The 25,845-nt window shown below is 49.4% G+C and overlaps 2 protein-coding genes across 2 annotated transcripts in view; one reads left to right on the top strand and one right to left on the bottom strand.

Annotated features, from left to right (window-relative positions):
* Window positions 1-25,845, top strand: part of ADISSP (adipose secreted signaling protein) — a 257,887-nt gene that overhangs the window by 119,373 nt on the left and 112,669 nt on the right. The window lies entirely within an intron of this gene.
* CDC25B (cell division cycle 25B) lies at window positions 1,278-25,747 on the bottom strand. Its single transcript, XM_056855760.1, has 16 exons — window positions 25,560-25,747; window positions 22,490-22,605; window positions 20,550-20,601; window positions 14,326-14,392; window positions 12,978-13,037; window positions 12,300-12,410; window positions 12,069-12,173; window positions 10,453-10,584; window positions 8,962-9,039; window positions 7,632-7,808; window positions 5,867-5,962; window positions 5,078-5,140; window positions 4,690-4,788; window positions 3,113-3,246; window positions 2,913-3,024; window positions 1,278-1,418 (listed from the first exon to the last, which is right to left on the bottom strand). The coding sequence occupies exons 1-16, from the start codon at window positions 25,745-25,747 to the stop codon at window positions 1,278-1,280; spliced, it is 1,731 nt and encodes a 576-aa protein (XP_056711738.1).

Raw genomic sequence — 25,845 nt, 5'->3', positions numbered from 1 at the left:
GAGGCAAAGGAGCTCTGACAACATTTGGAGAACTCTATGACACCGTTGTCTTCTAACTGCTCAACCCTGCTCTTCAAAATGGGAAGAGGAAAATATATAGAGAGATAGCATTTGTCCAGCGCTGTCCCACCTCACAGAATTAGCCTGGTCTTTAAACATTTGAACAGAGAGAAACTGGCCAAGATGGCCAGCTTTGGGACTTCAGCTTAAGAGTGGCTAAACCCAACTACTGTTTGGACAGGCCAATTTATGATGTTCTGCCACTCTGCGCCTCTTTCCAGAGACAGACAAGGAGTGGGGCCATCTACAAACACTTGTGGCTACCAAAATCATCATCAGATCCTTTCTAACTACAAAGGCCAGAAGGGGAGAATGACCTCGGCTCCACGTTGGAACCATCCTCTGTAAAAAGAGGATTCTCTCTGTTGCACAATCTTCCCAGCAATTCCCAGCTACCCTGTCCAAAGCCCCCTGGATTCCTCAAGACATCTGCCTTCTGCAAGTTGAAAAATAAAAGCCCTTTCCTTCCACTCTGCCTCTCCTGGGTGGGCCATTCCTTCATGCCGACATAGCTATGGCTGGATTTTCAGGGATATTCTCCACTAATGAAGTCTGCCTCCAGAAGAGGGTCACAACACTGAAAAACAGGCTGGGGGGAGAAAAACAGTCCAGCTGCATCTTGTCTAGCTTGCTTTAAAAGAGGGACAGATGACTAATCACACACACAACTGGCGACAATGATAACTACACAGCTCTCAGGCATCCGATTCTTCTGGTGCTGCAAGCAGACGTCCTTAAATAACTGCCTGGATTTCCATCCTCAAAAGGGAGTGAAGTTGGAGAAAAACGATCCTCCTGTCTTGGCTCAGGCACACATGGAACAGCAGCATCCTGGACCAGCACTCCAAAGGGAGAGAAGTGTGCCATGTTCCAAAGAGCAACCCGGAACCCATGAAAGGGGCCCGGCTGGACCAGCAGCTATGAGCCCAAGTCCCACAGGAAGATTCACAGCATCACGGGGGGGGTCCAGCCAGCTGGAACTGGAGGTATCTTGACCAGCAGAATGATGGTGGTCACAGGACGAATGGCCGTGCCCCCTCCCCAAAGTCTCCAAAAAGGAACCAGAATGGCTGAAAGAGATCTCTTTTCAGCACTGTAGAAACCTGCATTGGGGAAGGACCCCCTCCCCGCCCCCAAAAGAGCCAAACTAAAATGTTCTGTGAGACATGAATCCAAGTAGTTCCCCCTGCCCCCCCAGTCCCCATCTCCTCCTTGTCCTAGCAGTTCTTGAGGCGGCTGTAGAGCTCCCGCTTGCTCTTCTCGCCAGCCCAGGTGCGACTCTTCAGGCGGAATTTGCGCAAGTCCTCCTTGAAATCCTGGTGGTGCATCGGGCGGTAGTTCTGGGGGTCACAGTGCACCTAGGGAGGCCAAGACACCTGTCACCACTTGGCAGCTACAAAGCGAGAGTAAGAGCAAAATTCTGGAACTGCAGGGGGGGTGTCGGCTGAATGCCATGTAGAAAGTGCATAGTGTTTTCTTTGGGAGCCAGCGTGGTGTAGTGAAAGTTTCAGACTAGTATTTGGGAAACCTGGGTTTGAATCCCCACTTGGGCCATGGAAGCTCGCTGGCTGACCTTGCACTAGTCACACTCTCAGCCTAACCTACCTCACAGGGTTGTTGTGAGGATAGAACATAGGGAGAAGAGAACGGTGTAAGCCACTTTGAGTCTTTACTGGGGAGAAAGACTTTTGAGTCTTTACAGGACATACGTTTGCTTATTTATTCATTCATTTGTGCTCCTTCTTTCTCCCCAGTGGGGACCCAAAGCAGTTTAACTTATTCTCCTCTTTTTTTATCCTCACAACAATCCTGTGAGGTAGGTTAGGCTAAAAGTGCGTGATTGGCCCATGGTCACCCAGCAAACTTCTATGGCGTGAGTGGGGATTTGAACCTGAGTCCCCCAGATCCAAGTCCAGCACTCTAATTTCTACACAACGATGGCTTCTCCACAAATTAACACATGTGCTGGTAATACCATAGCAATAGCTTCTTTGGGAACAGCAATATTAAAATCACCAGTAAAAATAACCACAGCCAGGAACTTGCCAGAGACAGGGATGGACTTCTGAGAGCTGTGACTGAGCAAGCAGAGAAGTGGGTTTGCTGGGAAACGCTGCAGTTCAGATTTAAATATTTAGATGTGTCAGCAAAGTTTAAATCTTGCCACAAATGGCCCACGTAAAAGCCTGGACCACAGGCACCGAGGTTCGCCTGTGATTGGTATCAAGTCTCGGCCATCTAACATGACTGACGTGCAGCACAGCAGCCCTGGCAACTATTGGTCAACTCATTATTCATGTATGTGGGGTGGAAAAATTTTCCTGGAAAAATACAGCAGAAATTTCTGCCCCACATTGCTGCAACGGAGTACGGTAAATGGAAAAACGCCATCCCCACAGCAGGGGTCCCCCACCGTGGTGCCTGTGGCCACCGTGGTGCCCAACAAGTGTTTTTAGGAAGTGGGTGGGGCCAGGTAGGGTATTTGCCCAGCAAGGCTTCTGAATGACGATTGGCTCTGCAGATCTTTAGAAGTGTTGCTTTGGCAGCAGCTGCCACCACAGCACAAGGATCCACACTGTGTGTTTGGAGGTAAGCCAGACAGAGACAGAAGGGCGCTTTTGTGGCACTTGGCATTCTGCTTACACCGGGCTGCCACCAGACTCCGTACCAGTGCAAAGTGACATGGGAGAGCCCTTCAACCTCTGCCAGAGCCCTGTTTAAAGAGAGCTTTGGGAAGTCCAAAGAATTCTCCCTGAAGATCTGGATAAAGGTTATTTGGGAGAGGTTCCCTGTGGGTATAACATGAATGCAAAGATGGTGATACAGAGAAGGCGATTCCTGGCACTACTCACTTGGTATTGGGGAAAGAATTCTTTATAGCCGCCTTTCAGGATGTACATTTCGGGATAGTGCAGAGAAGGGTAATCATTGCAAGTGCGGTCTTTTTCCCTGACAAAACGGCACCTTCAAAAACAAAAAGAAGAGGCCAGGTAAGCAAGAGCCACACAGCACTTTTCCTCATTCCAGGGGTTGCGAGCCGAGAGCAACTTACATTCTGGGGCCCCTCTCAGAAGAAAACTCGCAGTGGAACACGACGATGACCCTCTTTGCGGCATCAAAGGGCACAATTGGCTTTTTGAGCAGAAAGTCCTCTGCATCCTTCTCCAGGGGGAGGTTGACAGCGCCCTGGGGAGACAGGCAATGGAAATAGCAACATGAGAGGAAGACCGCCTCATTGAGCCAAAAGAAGACCCTCTGTTCCCTTACTCCCCAAAGCCAAACAAGCAAACCTCAGCATTGTTAACAGCATGAACAACAGGCAGCACCTAAAACCCAGGGGTCCTCAATGTGGTGGGGGTGGGCACCATGGTGTCCACCGACACCTTTCCTGTTGCCAGCCAAGCTTTTTTAGAAAGTGGCTTCTGCTCAGCAAGGCTTCTGATTGACTGGGCAGATAAACATCACTTTGGCAGCAGCTGCCACCACAGCACAAGGATCTTCACTGTGTGATTGAAGGTAAGCTGTGGCAACCATTTTCAGGCTGCTTCGCCTCCTGTGGCAGCCATTTTCTGGCTGCGTGCACCACACTATGTCACAATTCCAAAGGCACCCACTTGCGCAAAAGGTTGGGGACCCCTGACCTAAGCTATCTTTTGGCAGCAAGACACAGAGCTTGCCCATCCAGGGGCCGCTCACATGGGAGCCAGTGGCCAGTTCCCAAATGACATGCTCTCCATTCATTGGCTGCAGCATCAGGTGAAGAATCACACGCATCCAGGAGCCGCCAACAATTTACATCATGCTTGACAGTTCATACATTATGCTGAGGGAGCCCTCAAGTGACATGCTGGCTATGTCTGAACTAGCCACCTGGCATGGGAAAGCAGGAAGTCCTGGGCTGTGACAATCAGAATGCAGCACTGTCTGGTTGCTGGAGATACGGGAAGATTTCCAGCCAAACCCACCATTCGCCTCAGCCTACTGCACAGGCCTCTTTACTTATTTCTTTTATGCCCCACCATTCTCCCCTGTGGGGACTGAAAGCAGCTTACATCCTCCTCCTTTCCTCCACTACATTCACACAACACTGAGGTAGGTTACGCTGAGAGAAACTGGTCCAAGTTCACTCAGAAAGCTTCCACAGCAAGTGTGGAGATTTGGATCTGGGTCTTGAAGACCCCAGCCCAACACTCTTAAACCACTACACCATGCTCTCCCGTGAGCATGAAAGACTGTCAGCATTCTGCAAGTAACGCATCTTTGGAACTACCTTTCTACCCATGAAAGGCGTAATCAGAGATAAAAGCTCTCTCCCACTCATGCAAGGGCTGCAGACTGGAAGAACAAGAACATAAGAAAAGCCACGCTGGATGAGACCAAGTCTAACAGTCTGTTCCCACAGTGGCCAACCAGGTGCCTCTAGGAAGCCCACAAACAAGACTGCGGGAGCATTATCCTGCCTTTGTTCTACAGCCCTTACTATAACAGGCATGCTCTTCTGATATACTGGAGAGAACAGGTATGCATCACGACTAGCATTCATTCTGACTACTATTCATTTTGATGGGTTTTTTGCATGCTAGCCACCAAACACACCAGACTTGGCATTAAACAGTGCGGAAGCCCCACCTTGATGTGCCCCCCTTCATATTCGTACGGGTATCTGCAGTCCACGATCACGCAGCTCTCTATGAGGCTGCTGAACTGCCCGTTCAGCACGGCCACCATCTGAGGAGGAAGCAGAGAAAGAAACCCTGCAGCAACTCGGCTGAGACTTGTGCCCTTTTCCAGTGTTTGAGCCGATCACTCTGGACACCTGTCAAGTGTGTGAATACAGGGCTGGCCCACTTGCCGGATGAGGCAAAGCCTGCCTGGAATTCACTGCTGTTGGTCAACCTTCAGAAGAATCCGTGGGTGAACTTGGGGCTTCTTCCTGCTCAGTCAGCTTGCCGGGGTGGGGAGAGAAGCAGTTGCAGTAGTTTGGTCAAGATCAGATGGAGGTTACTATCCGCCTTACCATTTCAGGGGAGATGTACTTGAGATCTTGATGCTTCCCTTCCACCGTCTGCAGGAGATAAGCCTGGAAAGGAGGGGGGGAATTCAGATTAGCAGCAAGAGAGTGACCCATGCCAAGTGAAACAGGACAAGGCAGAGCTGAGACTCTGGCTGGTGCTATTGCAGACTCTTAAGCTAGCCTGCTGGGAGGCCATCAAAAGACAAAGAGTTGGTTTTTATATGCCGACTTTCTCTACCACTTAAGGCAGAATCAAACCAGCTTACAATCATCTTCCCTTCCCCTCTCCACAGCAGACACCCTGTGAGGTAGGTGGGGCTGAGAGAGCTGTAAGAGAGCTGTGACTAGCCCAAGGTTACCCAGCTGACTTCGTGAGTGGGGGAACCAATCCAATTCACCAGATTAGTGTCTGCTGCTCTTGTGGAGGAGTGGAGAAGCAAACCTGGTTCTCCAGATTAGAGTCCACCACTCCAAACCACCGCTCTTAACCACTACACCATGTTGGAAGAGGACCTTTTTAGTGGCAGCCTCATGATCGCAGAAGAAGATCCCCAGGGAGGTGCACCTCGTCCTCTCAATTTCCATCTTCAGGAAGCAGCTGAAGGCCATTTTATTTAGAACTGCTTTTTGTTTACGTTTAATAGCAGTCCTGAGTACTGGGTTTTCATTTTTGGTTTTATATTTTTAGTGAATTTGATTCTATGTGTTTTATCTAAATTTGTATGTCCCCTTGAGCCCCATAAGGAACAAAGGGAAGTAAAAACCCAGGGTTTCCCTCTGCCAAGCCCGTACCTTTGAGAAGTCGCCAATCAGTTCCCGGTGATCGTTGTCCAAGATGTTCTCAATCTCACTGGGACAGCAAGACTTGGAGCGCACCAACCGCGGCTTCTAGGAAGGACACAAAGAAAGACATCTCAGGACCCTCAATCTTGACAGTGTACCGAGGGCAGACTGAATGTCTGAACAACTCCTTCTAAAGACCACCTCCTTCATCCTCTGCTCACGAACTTCCCAGAGGCACCAAATTACAGTGATTTCCATGTTGGTGGCAAGCTTGTGTGGTTCCTTGCTGTTGGTGCAACTATGGGTACCATGCAGTGGAAACGGGGCTCCCACATAGGTTTCCCTGCCCGTTCCCCAGCAGTGGCTCCCCGCCTCCTCCCTGCACCACTGGGTTTTTTATTTTTTTAAAGACCCCCAGTGGCTGGGGGTGGAAACAGCCACCTCAGGACAGTGCCGGGGGAAATGGCTGCCATGTGGACAGAAAAATCTAAATTTCCCCACCCCTCACAACAGCTGTCCAGGCTTTACGCAGATCCTTCACGAAGCTTTCTAGCAAAGCACGCTTACTATCGCAGAAAAAAACTCCAAGAGGTGCACAAATGAATCATAACGCTGTGAGGAAGTGGGGGGGGGGGAGAGAAACCACTTTCTCACCCACACATGAACCTGCCTTACATTGAATCACATTATCCAGGTCAGTATTGCTTACTCAGACTGGCAGCAGCTCTCCAGGGTCTCAGGCAAAGACTTTTCACATCACTTACTGCCTGGTCCTTTTCACTGGAGATGCTGGGGATTGAACCTGGGATGTTTCGCATTGAAATCTGAGGCTCTGCCACTCAGCCAGATTGAACCCAGAGCGGATAACCCATGTGAAATACCTAGACTGTGCTCAGTTACATTAATCCTCTAAACTGCTGTGTAAGCCTAAGTCTCAGGCTGTAGTGGAAGACAACAGCGCCATCCTCCATTCACTGGAAGAAGATCCCTCCATTGAAAGTTTATCAACCAGAGCACGAGAAAAACCCACCTCCGGAGTGATACCAAGACAAAGGTACACTCCTACATCGAGCCCAACATGTGGCAGCCACCAGAAACATGTGGAGCTGGTCCATGCCAGGCCTGAGACTTGGCCACTTCCAGCAAATGCAAACAGCTCTCCAAGACCCTCACAAAGGGGAAGGCCTTTCCCTACACCAGATACCCGAGATCCTTTTAATGGAAGACTCCAGGGTTTCAACCTTTTACACATGGGAGAGATCATGGCTCAGTGGTAGAGCATCTGCTTGACACACAGAAAATCTAAATATCAATTCCTGGCATCTGCAGTTAAAAAGGACCAGGTGATGTGAAAGACTTCTGACTGAGACCCTGGAGAGCTGCTGGCAATCTGAGTAGACAATATTGACATTGATGAGCCGAGGGTTTCATTCAGTATAAGGGTTTGATTCATTCATTCATGTGTTCAGTAGCCCAGATTAGCTAGAGCTCATCAGAGCTTGGAAGCTAAGCAGAGTCAGCCCTGGTTAGTATTTAGATGGGAGACCACCAAGGAAATCCAGGGTCGTGATGCGAAGGCAGGCCAATGGAAAACCACCTCGGAATGTCTCTTGCCTTGCAAAACCCTGCAGGATCAACATTCGTCAGCTGCGACTCGACGGCCCTTTCCACCACCACCACCAGTGTTCTTTTGCACATCTAGCCAACAAGCCCATTTGTGCCAGAGCAGACGGCCTGAAGCCCCCATATTGGCACACGCCTCATCCATCCCTACCGGCTCCTCCGCCTGCTCTGGAATGGTGCTGCCAGCCAGACTCTTCCGCCTCTTTGTTTTCACTGGTGTGTCTCGGTCCTGAGGTCGGTCCAAGCGCTTCAGGATGGGCCGGATGACGCTGCTGGGCATGGACGGGGAGCGGAACAGACGGCGGCACTTGCTGGTCCCCACCAGAGCCTGCGAGGGGAAAGGGGCAGCACATCAAAAGGTGACTTGCATTTGCGTAACAGCTTTCGAGAATACCAACAGGTTGAGCAAGGGGCAAAGTTGCCCAATAAACACACCCCACACATGCAGAATTATTAATGTAGGATTTGAATCCCATGCACACTGCCAGAGCTGGCATCAGTGCAGGCCAGTGGCAGGGGTTAGCAGGCCAAACAGGAATTTGATGAGCTCGGGTGTCAGGGTGAACTCCCTTGGCATGCGAGCTTTCTAGATGCGGGAAGGGAGCAATCCATCAAGTAAGCCCCCTGCTGGCAGTCTGCAGTAATGCAGCACTGACAGAACAGCTGCCTCAGTGAGAACTAATCTTTGGCATAATTATAATTCTCCCCTTCTTGCCATATGGACAACAGGACAAAAAAAAACACAAAAAAAAACACCACCCATCCGTCACCAGTGTCTCCCCTTCCTAACTTCCTCACTGTACCCTCCCCATTCCCAAGGGACCCTTCTCCCCACACCCTGGCCCAAGAGAACTGCAACTAGCAATACATCCCCCTCCCCTCTCATGCACACATTTCCCATTCTAGATGCCCCACAGAAATGGGGAGAACCTCTGGTTGCTGGGCAGTGGCCACCCGATATAGTGAGGGACAAGGCACTTCTCCATAGAGTCATGCTACGGCTGTAGGTCATTGCTTGGCTCGTCACACCCCAGGCGAGCGAGCTGCCCTTGGGGACCTCCTGATCTCTGTGCAGCCTTCTAAGCATGAAGATATATATTTCAATTTCCCCCTAAACTCTTATTTCAACATTTCCGAAGTTTTATATATCTACCAGTTGCCACAATTACTTGTGGCACAAAGGGAGCCAGAAACGCTGTGCTTCCCCAATGTCCCACCAGGTGCTTTGTGGCCATCTTCTTGGCAGAAGGAACAGTCTTGCCCCTTCCAATACATCCAGTATAAGGCCCGACACACAGGGTCATGGTCAGTCCCTACTCCGAGGCCTATACCTCCACCTCACAACTAGCCACTTTACAACTAGCCTCACAACTAGCCATTTTACTTTCACCCCATCCTGCTGGGGGAAGACAGCAAGCACATGTCTAGGATTCCACTTGTATGGAATGTGTGTTGCGGGAAAGGGAAGAGGTCTCACATACCAGGCCAGATTCATCCTTCTCTCTCACGAGGGGAGCCTTCAGGAGGTTCTCCATACCCAGTGGAACAGTTGTGTCACTCTAGAGAAGGCATAAATAGGAGCAGGTCACCCACAGAGCCTCCCACACAGGTTAAGATACAATGGAAGGGCCACACAGAGCTCACCCTTCTGAGGGAGGCAGATTGCAAGAAGCACAAATGTCATCTCATTGTAGCAAAGCAGTGAAAAAAGGCAAACTCCATGCGGGGGATTATTAGGGTTGGTACTGAAAATATAATGGCCGATATTATAATGCACCTGTATGGAACTATGGTGCAGTCTCATTTGGGATACTGCGCGCAGCTCTGGTCACCGCATGTCAAGAAGGATATGGCAGAGCTGGAAAAAGTACAGAAAAGGGCAACCAAGATGATTTGGGGTTGGAACACCTTACCTATGAGGAAAGACGGAAGAGTCTGGGACTTTGCAGTTTAGAAAAGACAACTAAGTGGGGACATGATAGACGTTTATCAAATTATGCACAAGGTAGAGAGTGTTGACAGAAAGAACTTTTTCTGTCTCTCCCAAAATACTAGAACTTGAGGGCATTTCAATGAAGCTGATGGGCAGCAGATTTAAAAGACAAAAAGTAATATTTCTTTACACATCAAGTGATTAAAATGAGGAATTTGCTGCCAGAGGATTAGGAATGGCCACAGTCATAGACAGCTTGAAAGGGGAATTAGACAGATTCATGGAAGAGCAGTTATCAGTGGCTACTAGCCATGGTGACTGAAGGGAACCTCCACATTTAGAGGCAGTAAACACCTGAAACCCAGTGTCAGGATTATGTTGGCCAATGCATTGTTTGTTGTTATGTACTTATTCACAGAATCTGTGGCATTAGTCAATTATTTTCCACACACAAGATCGCCGGTGAACATTTGTAAATCAAGTGGCAAGCTGAAGAAGGAGTCGAAATGTGGAAGTATCTGGAATTCACATTCTTGCCAGACTCTGTGGGGTCTTCCACCATGCAGGGTCTCCCCTTAGGATCATCTGTGGTGGTCTTTCACGTTCTGTGTTCTCACTTCTGAATATTCTACCACGTGGACGTTTGATTTATTGAGCCCTTCTTTGGACTTTATTTCTTGGTGCATTGAGCATATCCATGGACTATATTGGCGGTCGTTTCATATCATACATGTTATGTATAGTATGTATTTGGTATTGGTAGAGTAGAAGTGGTAGGTTATAGCATATAATTGTTAAATGGCACTGTTTCTATGGTTATCGAACTATAGCGTATTTTCGAGTATTTGAGCCTCTGTGGTGCTTTTTTGGATTTAGCTTTGCATTTGCAGGATAGGTTTATTTAATTTTTTTGTTATTTTTACCTACAGAACCCAGTCAGGCTACTAGGAAGTATGCAGAATTTGGTTTTCCTTTGTGTGCAACAGAGAATGCAGAAGTGGAAGAATACAGAGTACAATCAGCAGCAGATGTCTCCTACCTTCATCTCTTCTTCGTCCATAATATCCATAAAGCCATCGTCATCAGTCATGAAAGAGGTCAAGGAGGAACGACGTAGGCAGACGGGGCTGTCATCCCCTGGGCTCATGTTTTCCTTCTGAGGGCTGCAATACTGGAGGGTGGGGAAGAGAAGAGATTTATTAATAGTGCTCTAGCAATGAAGTCCAGGCGTACCTATAAAAGACAGTCTGCATCTTTGTCAAAGTCAGGACAGCAAAACAGGGCAAGCCCACCTTCCTTCGGCTTTCACTTGAGTAGCAACCGCCCTTCAGAGCTGCAATTCCAGTGCTTGAGAACTGGAAGTTGGACTTTTCTCTTTCCATACAACATGCAGCCTATGTTGTTGTAGTAGTAGTAGTATATATTTTTAAAAAATAATATGAGCAATAGTCCAGCCCAATAGTGATTTAAATACCAATATGATCTCCAGGATACAGGTTTTTGAGAGTCAGTGCTCCCTTAGATATCTGGTGAAGGGAGCTTTGGTCCTTGAAAGCTCATACCCTAGATATCTTGTTGGTCTTTAAGGCATTACTGGACTCAAATCTTGCTTTTACTGTAGAGCAACACCAATGAAACTTGTTAAAACATACGCATATTGATTTAAAAAAACAAACAGCGCAGTCAATTTCTAGAATGCTGGGAAGTTGCTTCACTGGGGAGAAGAAAGGCATTTTTAACTATCAGCCCTGTATCCAACCAGTCTAGAGGCGAAGCCACATAGGTAATTTCTCCTCCAAGGTACACTCTGGGGAGGAAGGGCCAAAATAGTCAGTTGCTTTTTAAATAAAATTTAAATCTTAAGACAAGAGTCCCAGTTCTAAGCCAGGGGCCCAAGCCTTTTTGAGCCTGTAGGCATGCTTAGAATCCCGATATAATGTAGAGGGGGCGGTCACAAAACTGCTGCTGCAGGAGGCAGAACCAGCCACAAAACAGCTGCCGCAGCTTACCTTCAAGTCACACAGTGAAGACCCTTGTGCTGTAGCAGCTGCCAAAACATCTTTTTTTTTAAATCTGCACAGCAGATCAAATCTCCAGCAGCAACAGCTTTGCTGTGCAAGAGCCCCACCTGGCTCGGCCTACTTTCTAAAAACACTTGGAGGACATCAGGAAAGGTGTCGGTGGGTGCCACGGCACCCACACAGACCAGATTGGGGACCCCGGTTCTAAGCTATCCACTTGAAAACAAATTTCTGCATGCAGCTGTGAAACATTCTTTTCAAGTTAAAACCAGAAGCCATGCTAAACCGCACAGAGGCCTCCAAAATCGGCTCAAGGTCAGGCTCTGATGGAGTTATGAGAAGGGAGAGATCTATAAAATAAAAATAACACCCTGGCTGTTTTAGGCTATATGCCTTTCTGCTTCTCCCAAAAGACCATATTTGGTTGCATTCATAAGAAAACCTCCAAATTCTATATTCAACAGCCAATGTGCTCAATAAAAATTGAAGCCCTTTTTGCAGTATTTTGGACTACAGGATCACGATTGGCACCTCTGCCTTGATGCATCTGTTAAAGTTTAGCTCACAAGCGACTTAACAGCGTGCAACTATTTGCATTCTTGCACATGCACACTGTCTCAGCTACTGTACTCACCATGAGGTCTGGAGCTGAGCTTGGTCTCTGCGCAAACGGATCCTTCTCACCAGCAGAATACAGCCTGCTCAACGGCCGCAGGGGTTTCTTGAAGAGGATGCCTTCCTGTAGAAAAAGGAAGCAGAAGAATCCCACGACTTTAAGAGGGTGCAAAAAGGGATGTTTGCAGTGGACACCAAGAGGAAATCTTAGACAGATGAACCCACACAGACCCCCTTCCTCCTCACTTACGTCTTCTGTGTTGCCTTTGAGCCTAAAGCCCCGATGGTCCTCAGGAGAGCTGTTGAACTCCTTGGAATTAGAAATATTCCGCAGCAATGGACTGGCACCCAGAAGCCTCACCTGCAGAATCCGGCCACAAGAGAAACAAGTGTTCAGACCAATAAAGCCATTACCTTTCTCTTACTCAGGTAAGCTTGGGGCAAAACCAAATACATTTATAGAGCCTGAAAAGGGGAAGAGAGCATCTGGGTTTCTATAGATTGACTTTTGACTAACCAATTTGACAGACAAAAGTCAAGGATACAACCCATGAACATGTGAAGCTGCTCTATGCTGAATCAGATGCCACCAGGGTCAATACTGTCTACTCAGACTGGCAGCTCACCAGGTTCTCAGGCCAAGGTCTTTCACATCACCCATTGCCTGGTCCTTTTAACTGGAGATGCTAAGGACTGAACTGGGGACCTTCTGCATGGTAAGGAGATGTTAAGGAGATGCTTTATCACTGAACCACGTCCCTTCGCATGCCTCTGGGCTGCAACATAACATAAGCATCCCTTCTTCTGTTGAGGAAGCTTCCAGGTGACCTGTTCAACCCTTACGGCACCTCAAGGTTGGCATCTCTTCTTCAGGCATCCCAGCACCAACCAACACCAGTGGCACCACCCATGCAGCCGGTACACTTACTGGCAAGGAGTTGATTCGTCGGAAGGCAAAGGATTCACTGCAAAGAAGCAGAGACGAAGCCTCAGATTGCAATGGAGACAGATGGGGGCAGTAGAACTCTTCCCATGTGAACCAGTAGAACTCTTCCCAGGCTAGGAAACCCCCCAACCCTCAAAATAAAGCACCTGGCACCTACATTTCTTCCTGAAATGATCTTTTTCTACCTAGCAGAAGCTTGTCCTTGAATGAAGCTTCAAAGCAAATATATGCCTCCTCCCCTTTTTCAGGAAAGTGGTCCAGTCCAGGTTAAATCCATGAACCGGCGCTTCTAGTCTCACCAGTGAAATGCTTTCCAGCCATCATGATGGAGCCTCTCCTAAAACTTCAGACCTCAGAGAAGAGCCCACTCCCCCGCAACCACACCCCAGGATAATAAATCTATCTGTTCAACTCAATAAGCCTTGGCATGCTAGTGAGCTGTTAAGTGATGAAGGGAATACCCAATGGATATCTGGGACAGCTTTGCTACCAAAGGAGGGTCTGGAGACACCCAGGTAAAACCCAGACCAGTGGTTACTTGGAAGTAGTTACTTGGAAGTAGGGTGAGCAACAGAGTCACAGGACTGGTGAGAGCTGCCATGAGCCCATGTCAGAGACTTCCCCAGGGGGCGTGCACCTCCCAGAACAAGGTGCTACAGCAATTGGGAGTCGTTTGGCTCTTCTTCCACCCACAGTAGCTGCTGGCCTGCGATCCCTCTTTCCTTTCCAGAGCTCCTTCCCAGTGCTTGGATGAGGGCTGTGCACAGTCCTTTCAGTGACAGTCATAGAAATCCTCATGAGATTTCTCTTCTCATGAACACTCATGAAGCTGCCTTAATATTGAATTCGAATTTTTTGGGGGGTTGTTGGTTCATCAAGCTCAGTATTGCTAATTCAGACTGGCAGCAGCTCTCCAGGGGCTCAGACCAAATAAGAAGAGTTGGTTTTTATACCCTGCTTTTTTCTACCTTTAAGAGTCTCAAAGCAGCTTACAATGGCCTTCCCTTCCCCTCCCCATAAGAGACACCTTGTGAGGTAGGCAGGGCTGAGAGTTCAGAGACAACTGTGACTAGCCCAAGGTCACCCAGCAGGTTTCATGTGGAGGAGTGAGGAATCGAACCCAGTTCTCCAGATTAGAGTCTGCCTCTCTTAACCACTATACCACGCTGGCTCTTCCATAATCTATTACCTGGTCCTTTTAACTAGAGATGCTGAGGACTGAACCTGGGACCTTCTGCATGCTAAGCAGAGGCTCTACCACTGAGCCATGGCCCCTCCCACACCACTAGCAGATCAGCCCTCAATGTCATTTTATGCAAGAGCCAAAAACCTGGTTAGCAATTTGCCGCAAGTACCTGTTGAGGACTCTCCCTGATTCCAGCACTGTCCCCTCGAACCTGCCGGAGGAAGAAGACATGGAGTTAGTCCCTATCCTGTGAACACATTATAGGCACCGAGGAGCCTGGTGAAGGATCAGAGTTGAGCACATGGCAATGCCCCCCCACATCGGATTATGCTGTGCCATAGGTAGTGGAGAGCAAAAGACACTGCAAGAAAACATGGCCACCTCCAGGGGGACTGAAGCAACCTAATGCAAAAATGACTGTTCCCAAAAATAAAGGAGTAAGGGGAGAGAAGGCAGGATGCAAGGGAAGGAAGACAAGGAACACTTTTCTTAAGATAAATCAAAATATGGCCATCAGTCCCATAAATCTGAAGCAGAGCTTTCCCCTCCCTCCACTCCCAGGCTCTCCAGTTTTAGTTAAGGCACAAATCCAAAATTCTTGTTGCAATAGCCCTGATGGGTGGTGCACACTGCCCTTTTAATGAGCAGGATTCATATGGGGCAACTGGGAAAGGTTGCATCTCCAACCTTCTCCACCCCCCCAGCCCCAGCACACTGTGCATGCAAAAACACTGAGTTCTCCTGCATACTTTGAAAATCCCCCCGCAAGCTTTTCAAGAAGAGCGACTCTCTCTCCCCATTCTGTGGGGTGGGGCTGGGATGCCACTCAAACCACACCTAACCACAGTCAGACACCAACCTAGCTGAGCTCCAGAAGCAAAGGACTCTGCCTCCAGAGGTACGGGCAGGGATGTTCTTTAAACCGGGCCAGCGACAGTTGGGTTCTTTCCAAGTTCCCAGGCCTTCTGTGCATCACAAGAGGACTACATAGTGTGTGTGCGCGCACGCGTGTATGTGTGGACAGATGGGCCAGGAATCTCCTGAACGCTTTTGCAAGTCTGATATGCGACACTTCCTCCCACCAATCCTATCCAGGATTTCTCACCTCCAGACTTGGAAGTCCAAACTCCTATGGTGGTGGAAAGCGACTGAGGACAAACCCCGGAGGGCTTTCAAGGCAAGAGACGAACAGAGGTGGGTTGCATCCGCATCATGACCCTGGACTCCCTCGGCAGTCTCCTAGCCAAGTACTAGCCAGGGCCAACCCTGTCAGGCTAGCCTTGAACATGAAACTCCTATACCCCTGACATTTTCGGATGTTGTGAAAACTGTTAACGTGACGCTCTTCTCCCAACAACTCACCACTAGGCACCACCACCCATACACAGTTGCCTTCCACTGGGCCAGGCCAATACGCCATTCAGGCCGGCACCATCAGCCCTGCCACCCGAGATCTTTCTAGCCAAGGACAGACCTAGGGGGGTCCTTCCGCACGCACACATGCTCTGCCACCCAAGGGGAACGCCTCCTTCGCTGCCCAGGACTAGCTGCACCCACTGCTTTGCTAAGAGCTCAACCACCTGCAAAGGTCTTGGGGGGGGGGGTGGACTGCAAGCACCCCACAGCCAGGGTCCCAGTGGCTGGAGGCGAGGGAGGGCGTCTTCAGAGACACTTTAGGCTGCTCCTCCAACAGACATGCCAACCCGCCAGGCCCTTTTCCAAGGGGGGGATCCGCTCACCCGCGTGCTCGGCTGGGGAGGGCATTCCAGCTGCCTTAGCGCCGAATGGAAGCTTTTAAAAAAAGAATTGGGGGGGGGGGTAGAGAATAAAGGATTTCCAAGAAAAGAGGATCAAAGGGGCCCTTTGAGCACAGGCCTGGACCTAACGAGGGCATCCCCATGGCAACAGTTGCCGTTTGCTGCTTGCCACCTGTATGCAAATGACCCGTGGGGGCCACTGGGATGCCATATGTCAAGTGCCCCCAAACACATCCAACCCTCCTTATTGCTACCCCACCCCCCAGCAACAACCAGGAAGGCAGCCGTTTAACTGATGCCCAGCTGCAGAGTGCAAAAAATGTGGAGGTTTGGTTTGCATCTCAGACATGATGGAAAGAACCCCAGAGTCACGCTCTGAGATGCCATTTTCCCAGCCCCCTTTCTTTTAGATGCCAGGCTAAAACCCATCTTTTTACCCAGGCTTTCAATTAAGCGGCTTATCTTATCAGCTTCCTAAAGGTCTGCTTCAGTTTTAAGGCTATTTTTAACGCTGTTTATGGCCAGTGGCTTTTAAAAAATATTGTTACCTTATTTTACTTGTAAGCTGCCGCAAGCAAAACTGTGAAGGGTGGAAGAAATATTCTAAATAGACAAATAGGCAGCATGGTATAGTGCTTACAGTGTTGGACTAGGATTTGGGAGAGCCAGGTTCGAATCCCCATTCTACCATGGAAGCTTCCCAGGTGACCTTGGGCCAGCCGTACACTCAGCCTCATCTACCTCACGGGGTTGTTGTGAGGAGAAAATGGAGGAGAGAAGAATGGTGTAAGCCAGTTTGGGCCCCCTTTAGGGAAAAAAGGCGGGGTATAAATGAAGCAAATTAAGTAAGTTGAGAGGCAGCACAGAAATATCCTAAATAAGTAAACAGAACTGTTGCAAAAAATGGTTGCATCTTTGAGACAAACCATAACCAATGGCAGCCTTCAGCAAGCTCTTCCGGACATCAGTGCAGGCGTCCCAAGAACAAAATCGAGGGGAGCTGTGTGAACTACAAGGGCCATGGGTGGACATTCAACCCATACAATGCTCACCACCAAAATGCACTTTGGAAAGAGAAAGATGCTGAGCTTTGAGTGTATTACATCACCCTTCCTCCCCCCACCCCGTGTTTGCACTTAGCAGTCCATCCTCTCTACTAGGAGTATAAAATAAAACTTGATAGAAGCAGCAATATAATCAAAGCAAGAGGTCCCCTCTTGAGGACAGTTCACTTAGCACCCATGAATAAAAACCAGCACAGGCACAGATGGCACCCCCCCCCATTAATGGGGGTGGGGAGAAGAGTTTAAGATGCTCCATTTGTTTTAACTATCAAGGAATCTATACACTCACAACTATTGGCCTCTCAGAGCCGTTTTGTGATTCAGAGGCCAAAACGGGGAGCGGAGGAATTCAGACAGATGTTCCTTGCGGAAAAGAAAAGAGTTCTCGCCCTCTCTGGAGACCATCTGTCCAGCTATACATTCGCCAGCCAGCTGCTTAGCAGTACAAAAAACCCCAGGCAGGTGCAAAGCTTCGATTTCATGAAGGAGGGAGAGCTAGCAATTTATCTGGAATTTAACAGAACTATTTCGTCAACTGCAAAACTCAAATGTGCTTCCTTGAAGGTTTGAAAGCCTGAAAGATCATGAAGTGTAACAAGCACAAGGTACTGTCATGTTATATTACCAGATTACTGAAGACTGGCAGGAAAAGTACCAACTTAAAACAAAATAATTCAAGCTCTACCAGTAGTGTGGCAGATTTCAGTATGCTGGATTTCAATGGCCCTGACATGGACAGCCCAGGCTAGCCTGGTCTCGTCTTGGAGGCAAAGCAGGGTCAGCTCTGGTTGGCACTTGGATGGGAGACCACACAGGAAGTCCAGGGTTGCCATGCAGAGGAAGGCAACGGCAAGCCACCTGTAAACATTTATTTGCTTGAAAACCCTACTGGGCCCCATAAGTCAGCTGCGACTTGATGGCATTTTATACAAACACACACATTTTGTCCCGACTCTGATAGTCCAGTCTATCCCAATCTTGTCAGATCTCAGAAGTTAAGCAGGGCTGGTTAGTGCTTGGATGGGAGACCACCCAGGAAGTCCAGGGTTGCCATGCAGAAGCAGGCAATGGCAAACCACCTGTTCATCGCTTGCCTTAAATATTCTACAGGGTCATCATAAGTAGGCTGCAACTTAAGGGCACTTTCCACCACCTTCCCCCTGCAGAAGGAACAGTACCTGTGAAGCAAGAAACTGGCCTGGCTTCTCTCGAACAGCAGACATTTTTACTGTCACAGTATCCATGCCCCAAAGTGCAACACACCACCTGTTAAAGATCACTCAACACAGCCTGCTTCCAGAAGACAGCACCTGCCTCCATCAAGGCTACTGCACCCTCTTCCCCCTCCTGCCAAATAGGCTCCTGTCTACTCTAAAAGTACAGACCTTAACCCAACACCCCAATGAGAGCATTTCAGCGCATGCCTCCATCCACCATTGCATGAAAAGTCTCACACAATACTGAGAACCCTGCAGCAAAAAGGATCCCGTGGGACCTTTAAGGCTAACAAGTGATCGCAGAATCAACTCTTGTGAGTGGTAGCCAAACTCCTTTGGGTATCCTTGATTAAAAATGGGGACCTGCTCAAAGCCACACCTTGCAAGAGGTCCCATTTTCACTTTCAAGCACCAACAGAAGCAAGCCCTTAGTTTCATTTCAGCCTGTATGTTCTGCCCTTTTACACAAATCTGTTCTATAAAGGCAAAGGGCCAGCCAAAACCATCCAGGTTTCTTTAAGTTTGGTTCCAAGGATTTCTTTAGTAAATTATCCGAGTTACCATTTAAACCTTAACAAGGTCACATACATATTTTAAGAAATTTAACATGTTAATGTGCCCCAGAGGCAATCGTGTGCACAGACTATGAACAGCAAGGCCAGTAGCAGAAAATACATGTTCCCTGGGAAAAGAGGACCCTGGAATGCACAGGAAATCTTTACCAGTTTCCCAAGCCTTAGCAAAATGTCCATAGCAATAAACTTTAAGTGAATCCTTATTGGTTCTCGTAGGTTATCCGGGCTGTGTAACCGTGGTCTTGGTATTTTCTTTCCTGACGTTTCGCCAGCAGATGTGGCCGGCATCTTCAGAGGAGTAACACTCAGTGTTACTCTTCTGAAGATGCCGGCCACAGCTGCTGGCGAAACGTCAGGAAAGAAAATACCAAGACCACGGTCACACAGCCCGGATAACCTACGAGAACCAATGAACTCTGACCATGAAAGCCTTCGACAATATTTTGAATCCTTATTGTTTTAAAGATTAATGTTTCACATCCTACTTTCCTTAACAGCTGCAGAGAGTCAAAAAGGGCAAGAGTCCAGTAGCACCTTAAAGACTAACAAAAATATTTTCTGGTAGGGTATGAGCTTTCGTGAGCCACAGCTCACTTCTTCAGATACAGCTGCAGAGAGATTGTGAGGTTTGCTGCATTCAAAAGATCTCTCCCTCCTCAAATGTAAAGCCAAATTTTGCAATTTATTTAACACACTGTATTAGCCTGAGTTGTTGGGGTTTAAGTGTGCAATTCACAAATTTGGTGCCAGACAGACACTTCCAGAGTTTCAGCACAGTGAACTGTAACACAGAAAGCGCTGGAAGGCCTTAAAGGATGTTACCTTGCAAAGTTGTAAGGATTACAACAAGACAGTGAAAAGGAAAGTAGCATACAGATCCTCATTTCCAGTCCACCCTTGAACGCTACTGTTTCTATTGGAATGGGAAAGGAAACTGGAACAAGAGTACAGAGCAGACAGCTTATCAGGTGACACGCCAGTCACTTTGGAGGCACCGGGAGTTCCTGCACCCGGCACTCTGAGGACATTAGACAAGAGAACAAAGGCAGAGCTAAGCAACAAGCAGTAAATGGATTAAGGGATCTGGAGAACACATCCTAAACTTTTGCAAAGAGCAGCCGGGTGAGTAAGAAGGTCAGCAATCAACCCTAAAGAGACATTCCCCAGCAGACAGGCCCTCTCTGCCCCAGGATGCTAGCAAAACCCTACCAAGACTATCTTACCTGTATATTAGAGCACCCCAAAATAGACCCAATGATATTAAGATTAGCCCTTTAAGGCACAGTTATTTTTAACATTGGGTACCTGCCCTGTTTTTCCCCAGAAAACCTCCAGAATCCTAGCCATAGGAGTCCTGCTGGATCAGACCGGTGGCCCACCTAGTCCAGCCTTCTGTCTCACACAGTCCAACAACAGAGTCATAGAGGCTGAGGCCTTCTTCCCCCGGTGTCGCCTCCTGGCTCTGGGATTCAGCAGCTGACTGCCTCTGAAAGTTGTAGTCACCATGGCTGGTAGCCACTGATAGACCTGATAGCCTTTCGATAGCCACAGCTATACAGCCCTAGTCTTCATCTATTTGGACATCAAGCGCTTTCGAACAAAGGTCGCTAGTCCCTTCGTCACAAACAGCACAGTTCCCAGGATTCATCCACTGACAACCAAGTCCCAAGGTTTGTAAGGTAGGTCTACTCTTGACTGGGGCTTAAGTCAAACTCTCAGGCTCGGCATTCAGTAAAAAAAAAAATTGCAACTTACACGTCTTCAAATATCTCCACATCCGCCACAATGGGGGAATCCGGGGCAACACCTGTTTTGACACACAGATACCACGAGTCAAGACACAAGACAGAAAATGACAATGCTAAGTCTAGCTCCCATGGTTTCAAACCCTTTAGTGATCTGTGGAGGGACATCACCTGGAAAAAAATCACAGTGAATGGAGGAAGGAGCCTGGCAAAATTTGCAAAGGATTCACAGTAAGAGCTGCTAAGTGGGTAAAGGCATCCAGAGGGAAGAAAGAAAAAAAACTGGATAAGGATGTTAAGGTACAAAGTGCTCTAGTACTCTTGAGGAGCAAAGAATGTACTGATGCTGCTAGACAAAAAAGAGATCTCGTGGAAGGAAGGGCCTCTGGCCAGTTCCAGCCAGCTGGCATTTGCTATGAAACTGGAAGCACAAATTTGTACTCCCCTACACACGCCTCCTAAGCCAGGGATTGGAGTGTGGGGCAACTGCTTAAGTCGGCCCCCCAAAAAAGATTTTAAAAAGCAGGAAATATGGAACATGTTATTCCTTAGGAAGAGTTTTTGCAATCCCCACCTTCTGACATGGCTATCGCCTGAAGTTTTGGTTGCAGAATGTGGGACTGAGCACAGAAATAGCAGAATAGCACACATCCCACGGGATCCAGTTGGATTTAGAGCAAGATTCGAATCCAGTAGCGCCTTAAAGACCAAGGAGCTTCCCTGGATGTAAGCTTCCAAGAGTCAAAGCTCCCAGAGGCAGCTTTCCCTCCCTGCTCTCCCCACTGCGTTTTCAAATCTGAGATAAAATGGGTCCCTCAGAACGTGGGCAAAATGTGGGAAACGGCAGGGTGAGAGCGAAGTGACCTCTGATGGTCGGAAACGGGGTGCATTAGCCAAACAAAGCCCTGAAGTCACAGGAGGAGTAACAGTGAGAGAAATAACCATGCATGAAAGACTTATGTGAAAAACCCATCACCCGTACAAGATCAGCTTCCAGTCAGCACCACGTTTATGCAGGACTAAATGGGGCGGGGGGCTTGGCACCACACAGTATAGGAGAAAATGCAAGGCATTGGGAACAGCAAGGAGGCCCCCAGGGGGTAGAAACAGCAGCCATGGGCAGACAAGGAGGTTATGAGGACAGAGAAAGATAATATTGAGCAGGGGGCAGTTGGGGAGGGGTATCTCTCAGCTCAGGCCTGTCCTCTTTTTACACCCAACACCACTCCTTGGACCCCAGCAGCTGGGGAGGCCCAAACTGGGCAGAACTGGAGGTGCCTTCTAACTGGCCACTCAGTCAAATCCCTCTGAAGAAGAGCTGGTTTTTATGTGCCGACTTTCTCTACCACTTAAGGGAGAATCAAACCGGCTTACAATCATCTTCCCTTCCCCACAGCAGACACTCTGTGAGGTAGGTGGGGCCAAGAGAGTGTGACTAGCCCAACGTCACCCAGCTCGCTTTATGTGGAGGAGTGGGGAATCAAACCTGATTCTCCAGATCAGAGTCCACCGCTCCAAACCACCGCTCTTAACCACTACACCACGCTGGCTCTCAGCCCCCAATCTGGCGGCATTAAAGGCCCATCAGTTTCCAAGCTGCTCAGATTTTCTAGTTGGAAGCATTTGCACTACAAAGTTGTTTTCAATAAAGCTGATGCCCTGCAAGAATTTTTGCTTCGGCACAAGACCTCTCACTCATTAGTTCTCTTAGGGGGGCTGAAGGAGTTCCAGTTGCATTCAATGGCATAGCCTGGGGCTGGGGGTATATGCCTCCTGCAGGCCAGCCAGAGCCCTCTGTTCTGGGTGACTGAACCACTGTGGGGCAGAGGAAGAGCAGTTCAATGGGTGCTGCACTCCCACCCACCCCCATCCCAAACTGCACAGTGAAGACTAGCTGATTCCACCAGGAGCTGGGGGGGGGGGGTGAGCTGATGGCCAAATACTACTGACCCGAATCTGCAGACTCCGACGAGCCTGAATCCTGGGATGAGACCGAATCCTGCGAAGACCACTCCTGCTTCAACGCCATGCCCAGCTTCTTCCTCCTCTTTGGGGTTTCACACTCGCTGAAAGGAAAAACAAATTAAGAGCTTCAGAGCAAAGGTGGATGGATGTTTCAAGCCTTGGAACATGAGGAGGGTGAAATTATGGTGCCGCATGAAGTTGCAGAATGAAAGAGGACCCCCGGGGGGGCAGATCCTGCACAGCAATCAGCTCAGGACAGCATTCAAGAGTGACCAACAACAGTGCTAAACAAAGTTAAGCCCTTCTCAGGTTTATGAGACAGAAGAGGGAAGGAGAACATAATAAGGCCCCCAGGTTCTCAACTGGGAGGATGGTAGGGTATATGTGACCTAAAATAAAACAGAAATAAAATGTGGGAGCCCCATCAAGTCTAGATGGACCAGTGCCATGTGAGCGCACTGCTGCAAAAAACAGCACACCTTAGAGACTAACCTATTTCCTGTGGCAGATGTTAGTGTGGTCCAAAGTATACTGAGGCTGCAGCAGCCAGCGTAGTGTAGCGGTTAGGGTGTTGGACTAGGATTTGGGAGGTTCGATTCCCCGCTCTGCCGTGGAAGCTTGCCGGGTGACCTTGGGCCAGTCACACTCTCAGCCTGACCTACTTCACAGGGTTGTTGTGAGGATAAAATGGGGGAGAGCAGAATGGTGCAAGCTGCTTTGGGTCCCCATTGGGAAGAGAGGTGGAGTACAAATGAAGTAAAAAAAAAGATACTGCTGAGAACCGCTCTGCCCAAGACATCTTCCTCCCCCACCCTTTTTTCTTTTTAACATGAAAGCCAAGGAAGACTTTGGCCACACCCTGAAATCTAAATTTGCAGACTTGCAAGTCTGGACTGGCCTTAAAGATATTTGCCACAGTTCCCGTTTCATCATTTTGAAAAACTCCCACCCACGTTGGGGAAGCTCACTAATTCTCAGCCCCCTGCTTTCGATCAGACACCCCACAATTTGATATAAAACAGGACACTTCCTACAAACTTTGGGCCAATTCAGGTCATGGGCAAAGTGTTTCTTTTTTACTGGTCTTTTCCCTTCATCTAATTGCATCTCTGAGATACCAGCATGCCTGGCTTACACAACTGAGGCTTCCCCATGGCAGAGAACTTAATAAGAGGGGCAGCCCAGAGGCTGATCGGCCAGCCCAAAATATAACACTACCCCACAGGCATCTCCTCCACCCAAAGTGTTCCTCCCTTCCTAGTAAATGCGTGCAGTTCTCACACGTGCTCAGAGAGGCTATGGCTAAGGTCACACACACAAAAAGGGAAGAGTCATGGACCGCCCCCCCCCCATTTCACACCCAACACAGCCCAGCCCCCTCCACAAACACATCTGGATTTAGGCTGATCTGCCCACTGAGAACTGATCATTATCTTGGATCTTCTGCTGGGCAAGAAGGGCACAGCCTGGAAAGCGGCCATCACAATTATCCCAACTGCGCCGCATGACTTTTAAGAGGGAAAGGGATGCAGCCAGAACACCCCACAGCATTCTTTACAAGTGTGAGTGTGTGTGTGGGGGGGAGCTACCCCAGTGGAGGCCTTGAAGGAATAAAGGTGGCGAACTTATAAGCCCCCCACCCAAACACAAAGATCCAATGCAGCCCTTTGCGTTCTAGGTGACAAGATTTCAAAGTTGGCTAAATTATCTCACTGACAGCAAAACTCTGCACAGTTTGGGCACAATTCAGACTGAAAGGGTTCCTCAAGAGCCAGGGTTGTAAGACTACCACCATGCTCCCGCTGGCTTTGATGGTCAGCCCCCACGCTCACAGCATCCAGCGGCTTTTCTACGCGGGTCCAGCACTGGCAATTCCCTTGCATTTTATTTAATGCATTAAAGGATTTAATTCTCGCCTTGCAGCTTAAGGCAGCTCCTGACCGTTAAAACCAGGACTAAAAATAGCAAAACCCCAGATCTCTTTTCCGGACAAGCAGCGACACCCTTTACAGAGCTCAGCAGCCCCTGGGAGAAGCAAAACCCTGGGGCCCCATCACATGCAACAAACCCAGATGTTTGCTCCGCTGCACCCAGGATCAGGACGCACCCCCCAGGCAGGGGTTTCCTCTTGCACAGATGTGAGACCAGAGAAGGAAAAGAAAGCACAGCGCAAACCCCAGCCTCGCTGGAGAGATGCAAGGTCGAACAGGCGAGGGATAGGAAGCCATTCAAACAAAGGAAGGGGGTGGGGAGGAAGGGCAAAACAGGAACCCCGAAGGAGGGCAAAGAAGATGCACAAACATTCGCTCAGGGAAAGGGAGGGCAGCTCTCCCTTTCCTCCTCCTTCCAGGCTTTCTCTCCCCATTTCTGGAAAGGGCCAGATGCATGCGCGTGTTTACTCGGAAGCAAATTTCAAAGGAATGCATTTTAATTCCCACCCCTGCAGAAACACCATATCGTGACCTGGGATGGAATCGGGACCGCACCAGGTCCTTTCCTCGCGCCCTTTCCAAGGCACACTCGGGAGAAAGGGAGGCCTCGCGTTTGCAGCGGTGGGGCGGCGGGATAAGACAGCAGGGACCCCAGAACCGCGTGGAAAGCCCCAGGGTGCGCGACGGAGGCTCTGCCCGCCCGCCCCTCGCAAGATGCGTGTCCGGAACGGTTCACACGTTCACGCGGAAAAGAGCAGCGTGCAAACTCAGGGCCGGCCACGGCGCCTGACAGCCGGGCGGGATGAAGCCGCCCTTCAGCGAGGGGCCCACGCGGGCCGGCAGCTGCTCCAGATGTGCTCGGCAGGCGCAGCGCTTCGTTGCAAAGGAGCAATGCAGCAGCGCTGGGTGGGTGTGCGGGGGGGGGCTCTTTCTCCCCAGCAAAGAAGAGGCTTTTGCAGGTGGGAGACCAGAGCAACAGAATCCGGCTTCCATAGAGCCTCCGCCCCCCCCCCAAAAAGGTCCATTTGCAGGTGGGAGACCACAGGCCGGATCCTGCTTCCCTGCAGCCTTTGAGGGACCCCCACCCCATTGCTCTGCCCCTCCGCCCCGTCCCCCCTGCTCACCTCCCACGGCTGCACGCCAGCTGGTCCAGGCCGAGGGCCAGGTGGGTCACCGGCGACAGCAGCCCCTCGGCGGGGAAAAGCGACCTCGCCCCGGCGCGGGGCAGGGGGCGCGGCGCCTTCCTGGGCGGGCGAGGCTCGGCGCGGGGCTGGGGTGAGGCGGCGGCGGCCGGGGGGGCCGTGAGCTCCATCTCCCGCAGCAAAGGGGAGCAGGAGGAGGCGCAGCGCATGCAATTGTCCAAAAAAAAATTAACAAAGCCAATCAGCGCATGCAATTGTCCAAAAAAAT

This window comes from Euleptes europaea, chromosome 9 (assembly GCF_029931775.1).
Source record: "Euleptes europaea isolate rEulEur1 chromosome 9, rEulEur1.hap1, whole genome shotgun sequence".
NCBI lineage: Eukaryota > Metazoa > Chordata > Lepidosauria > Squamata > Sphaerodactylidae > Euleptes > Euleptes europaea.
The sequence above is the reverse complement of the archived record's forward strand: the minus strand, read 5'-3'. Positions and strand labels throughout refer to the sequence as shown.

What these genes read in the sequence shown, in the direction of transcription:
- CDC25B (XM_056855760.1), bottom strand. Translation starts at nt 25,747, where the DNA reads ATGGAGCTCACGGCCCCCCCGGCCGCCGCCGCCTCACCCCAGCCCCGC. An exon ending in AGTACATCTCCCCTGAAATG is followed by an intron (nt 4,789 to 5,077) that starts GTAAGGCGGATA and finishes CTTCCTCCTCAG; the next exon opens with ATGGTGGCCGTGCTGAACGG. An exon ending in AATTCTTTCCCCAATACCAA is followed by an intron (nt 1,419 to 2,912) that starts GTGAGTAGTGCC and finishes TGGCCTCCCTAG; the next exon opens with GTGCACTGTGACCCCCAGAA.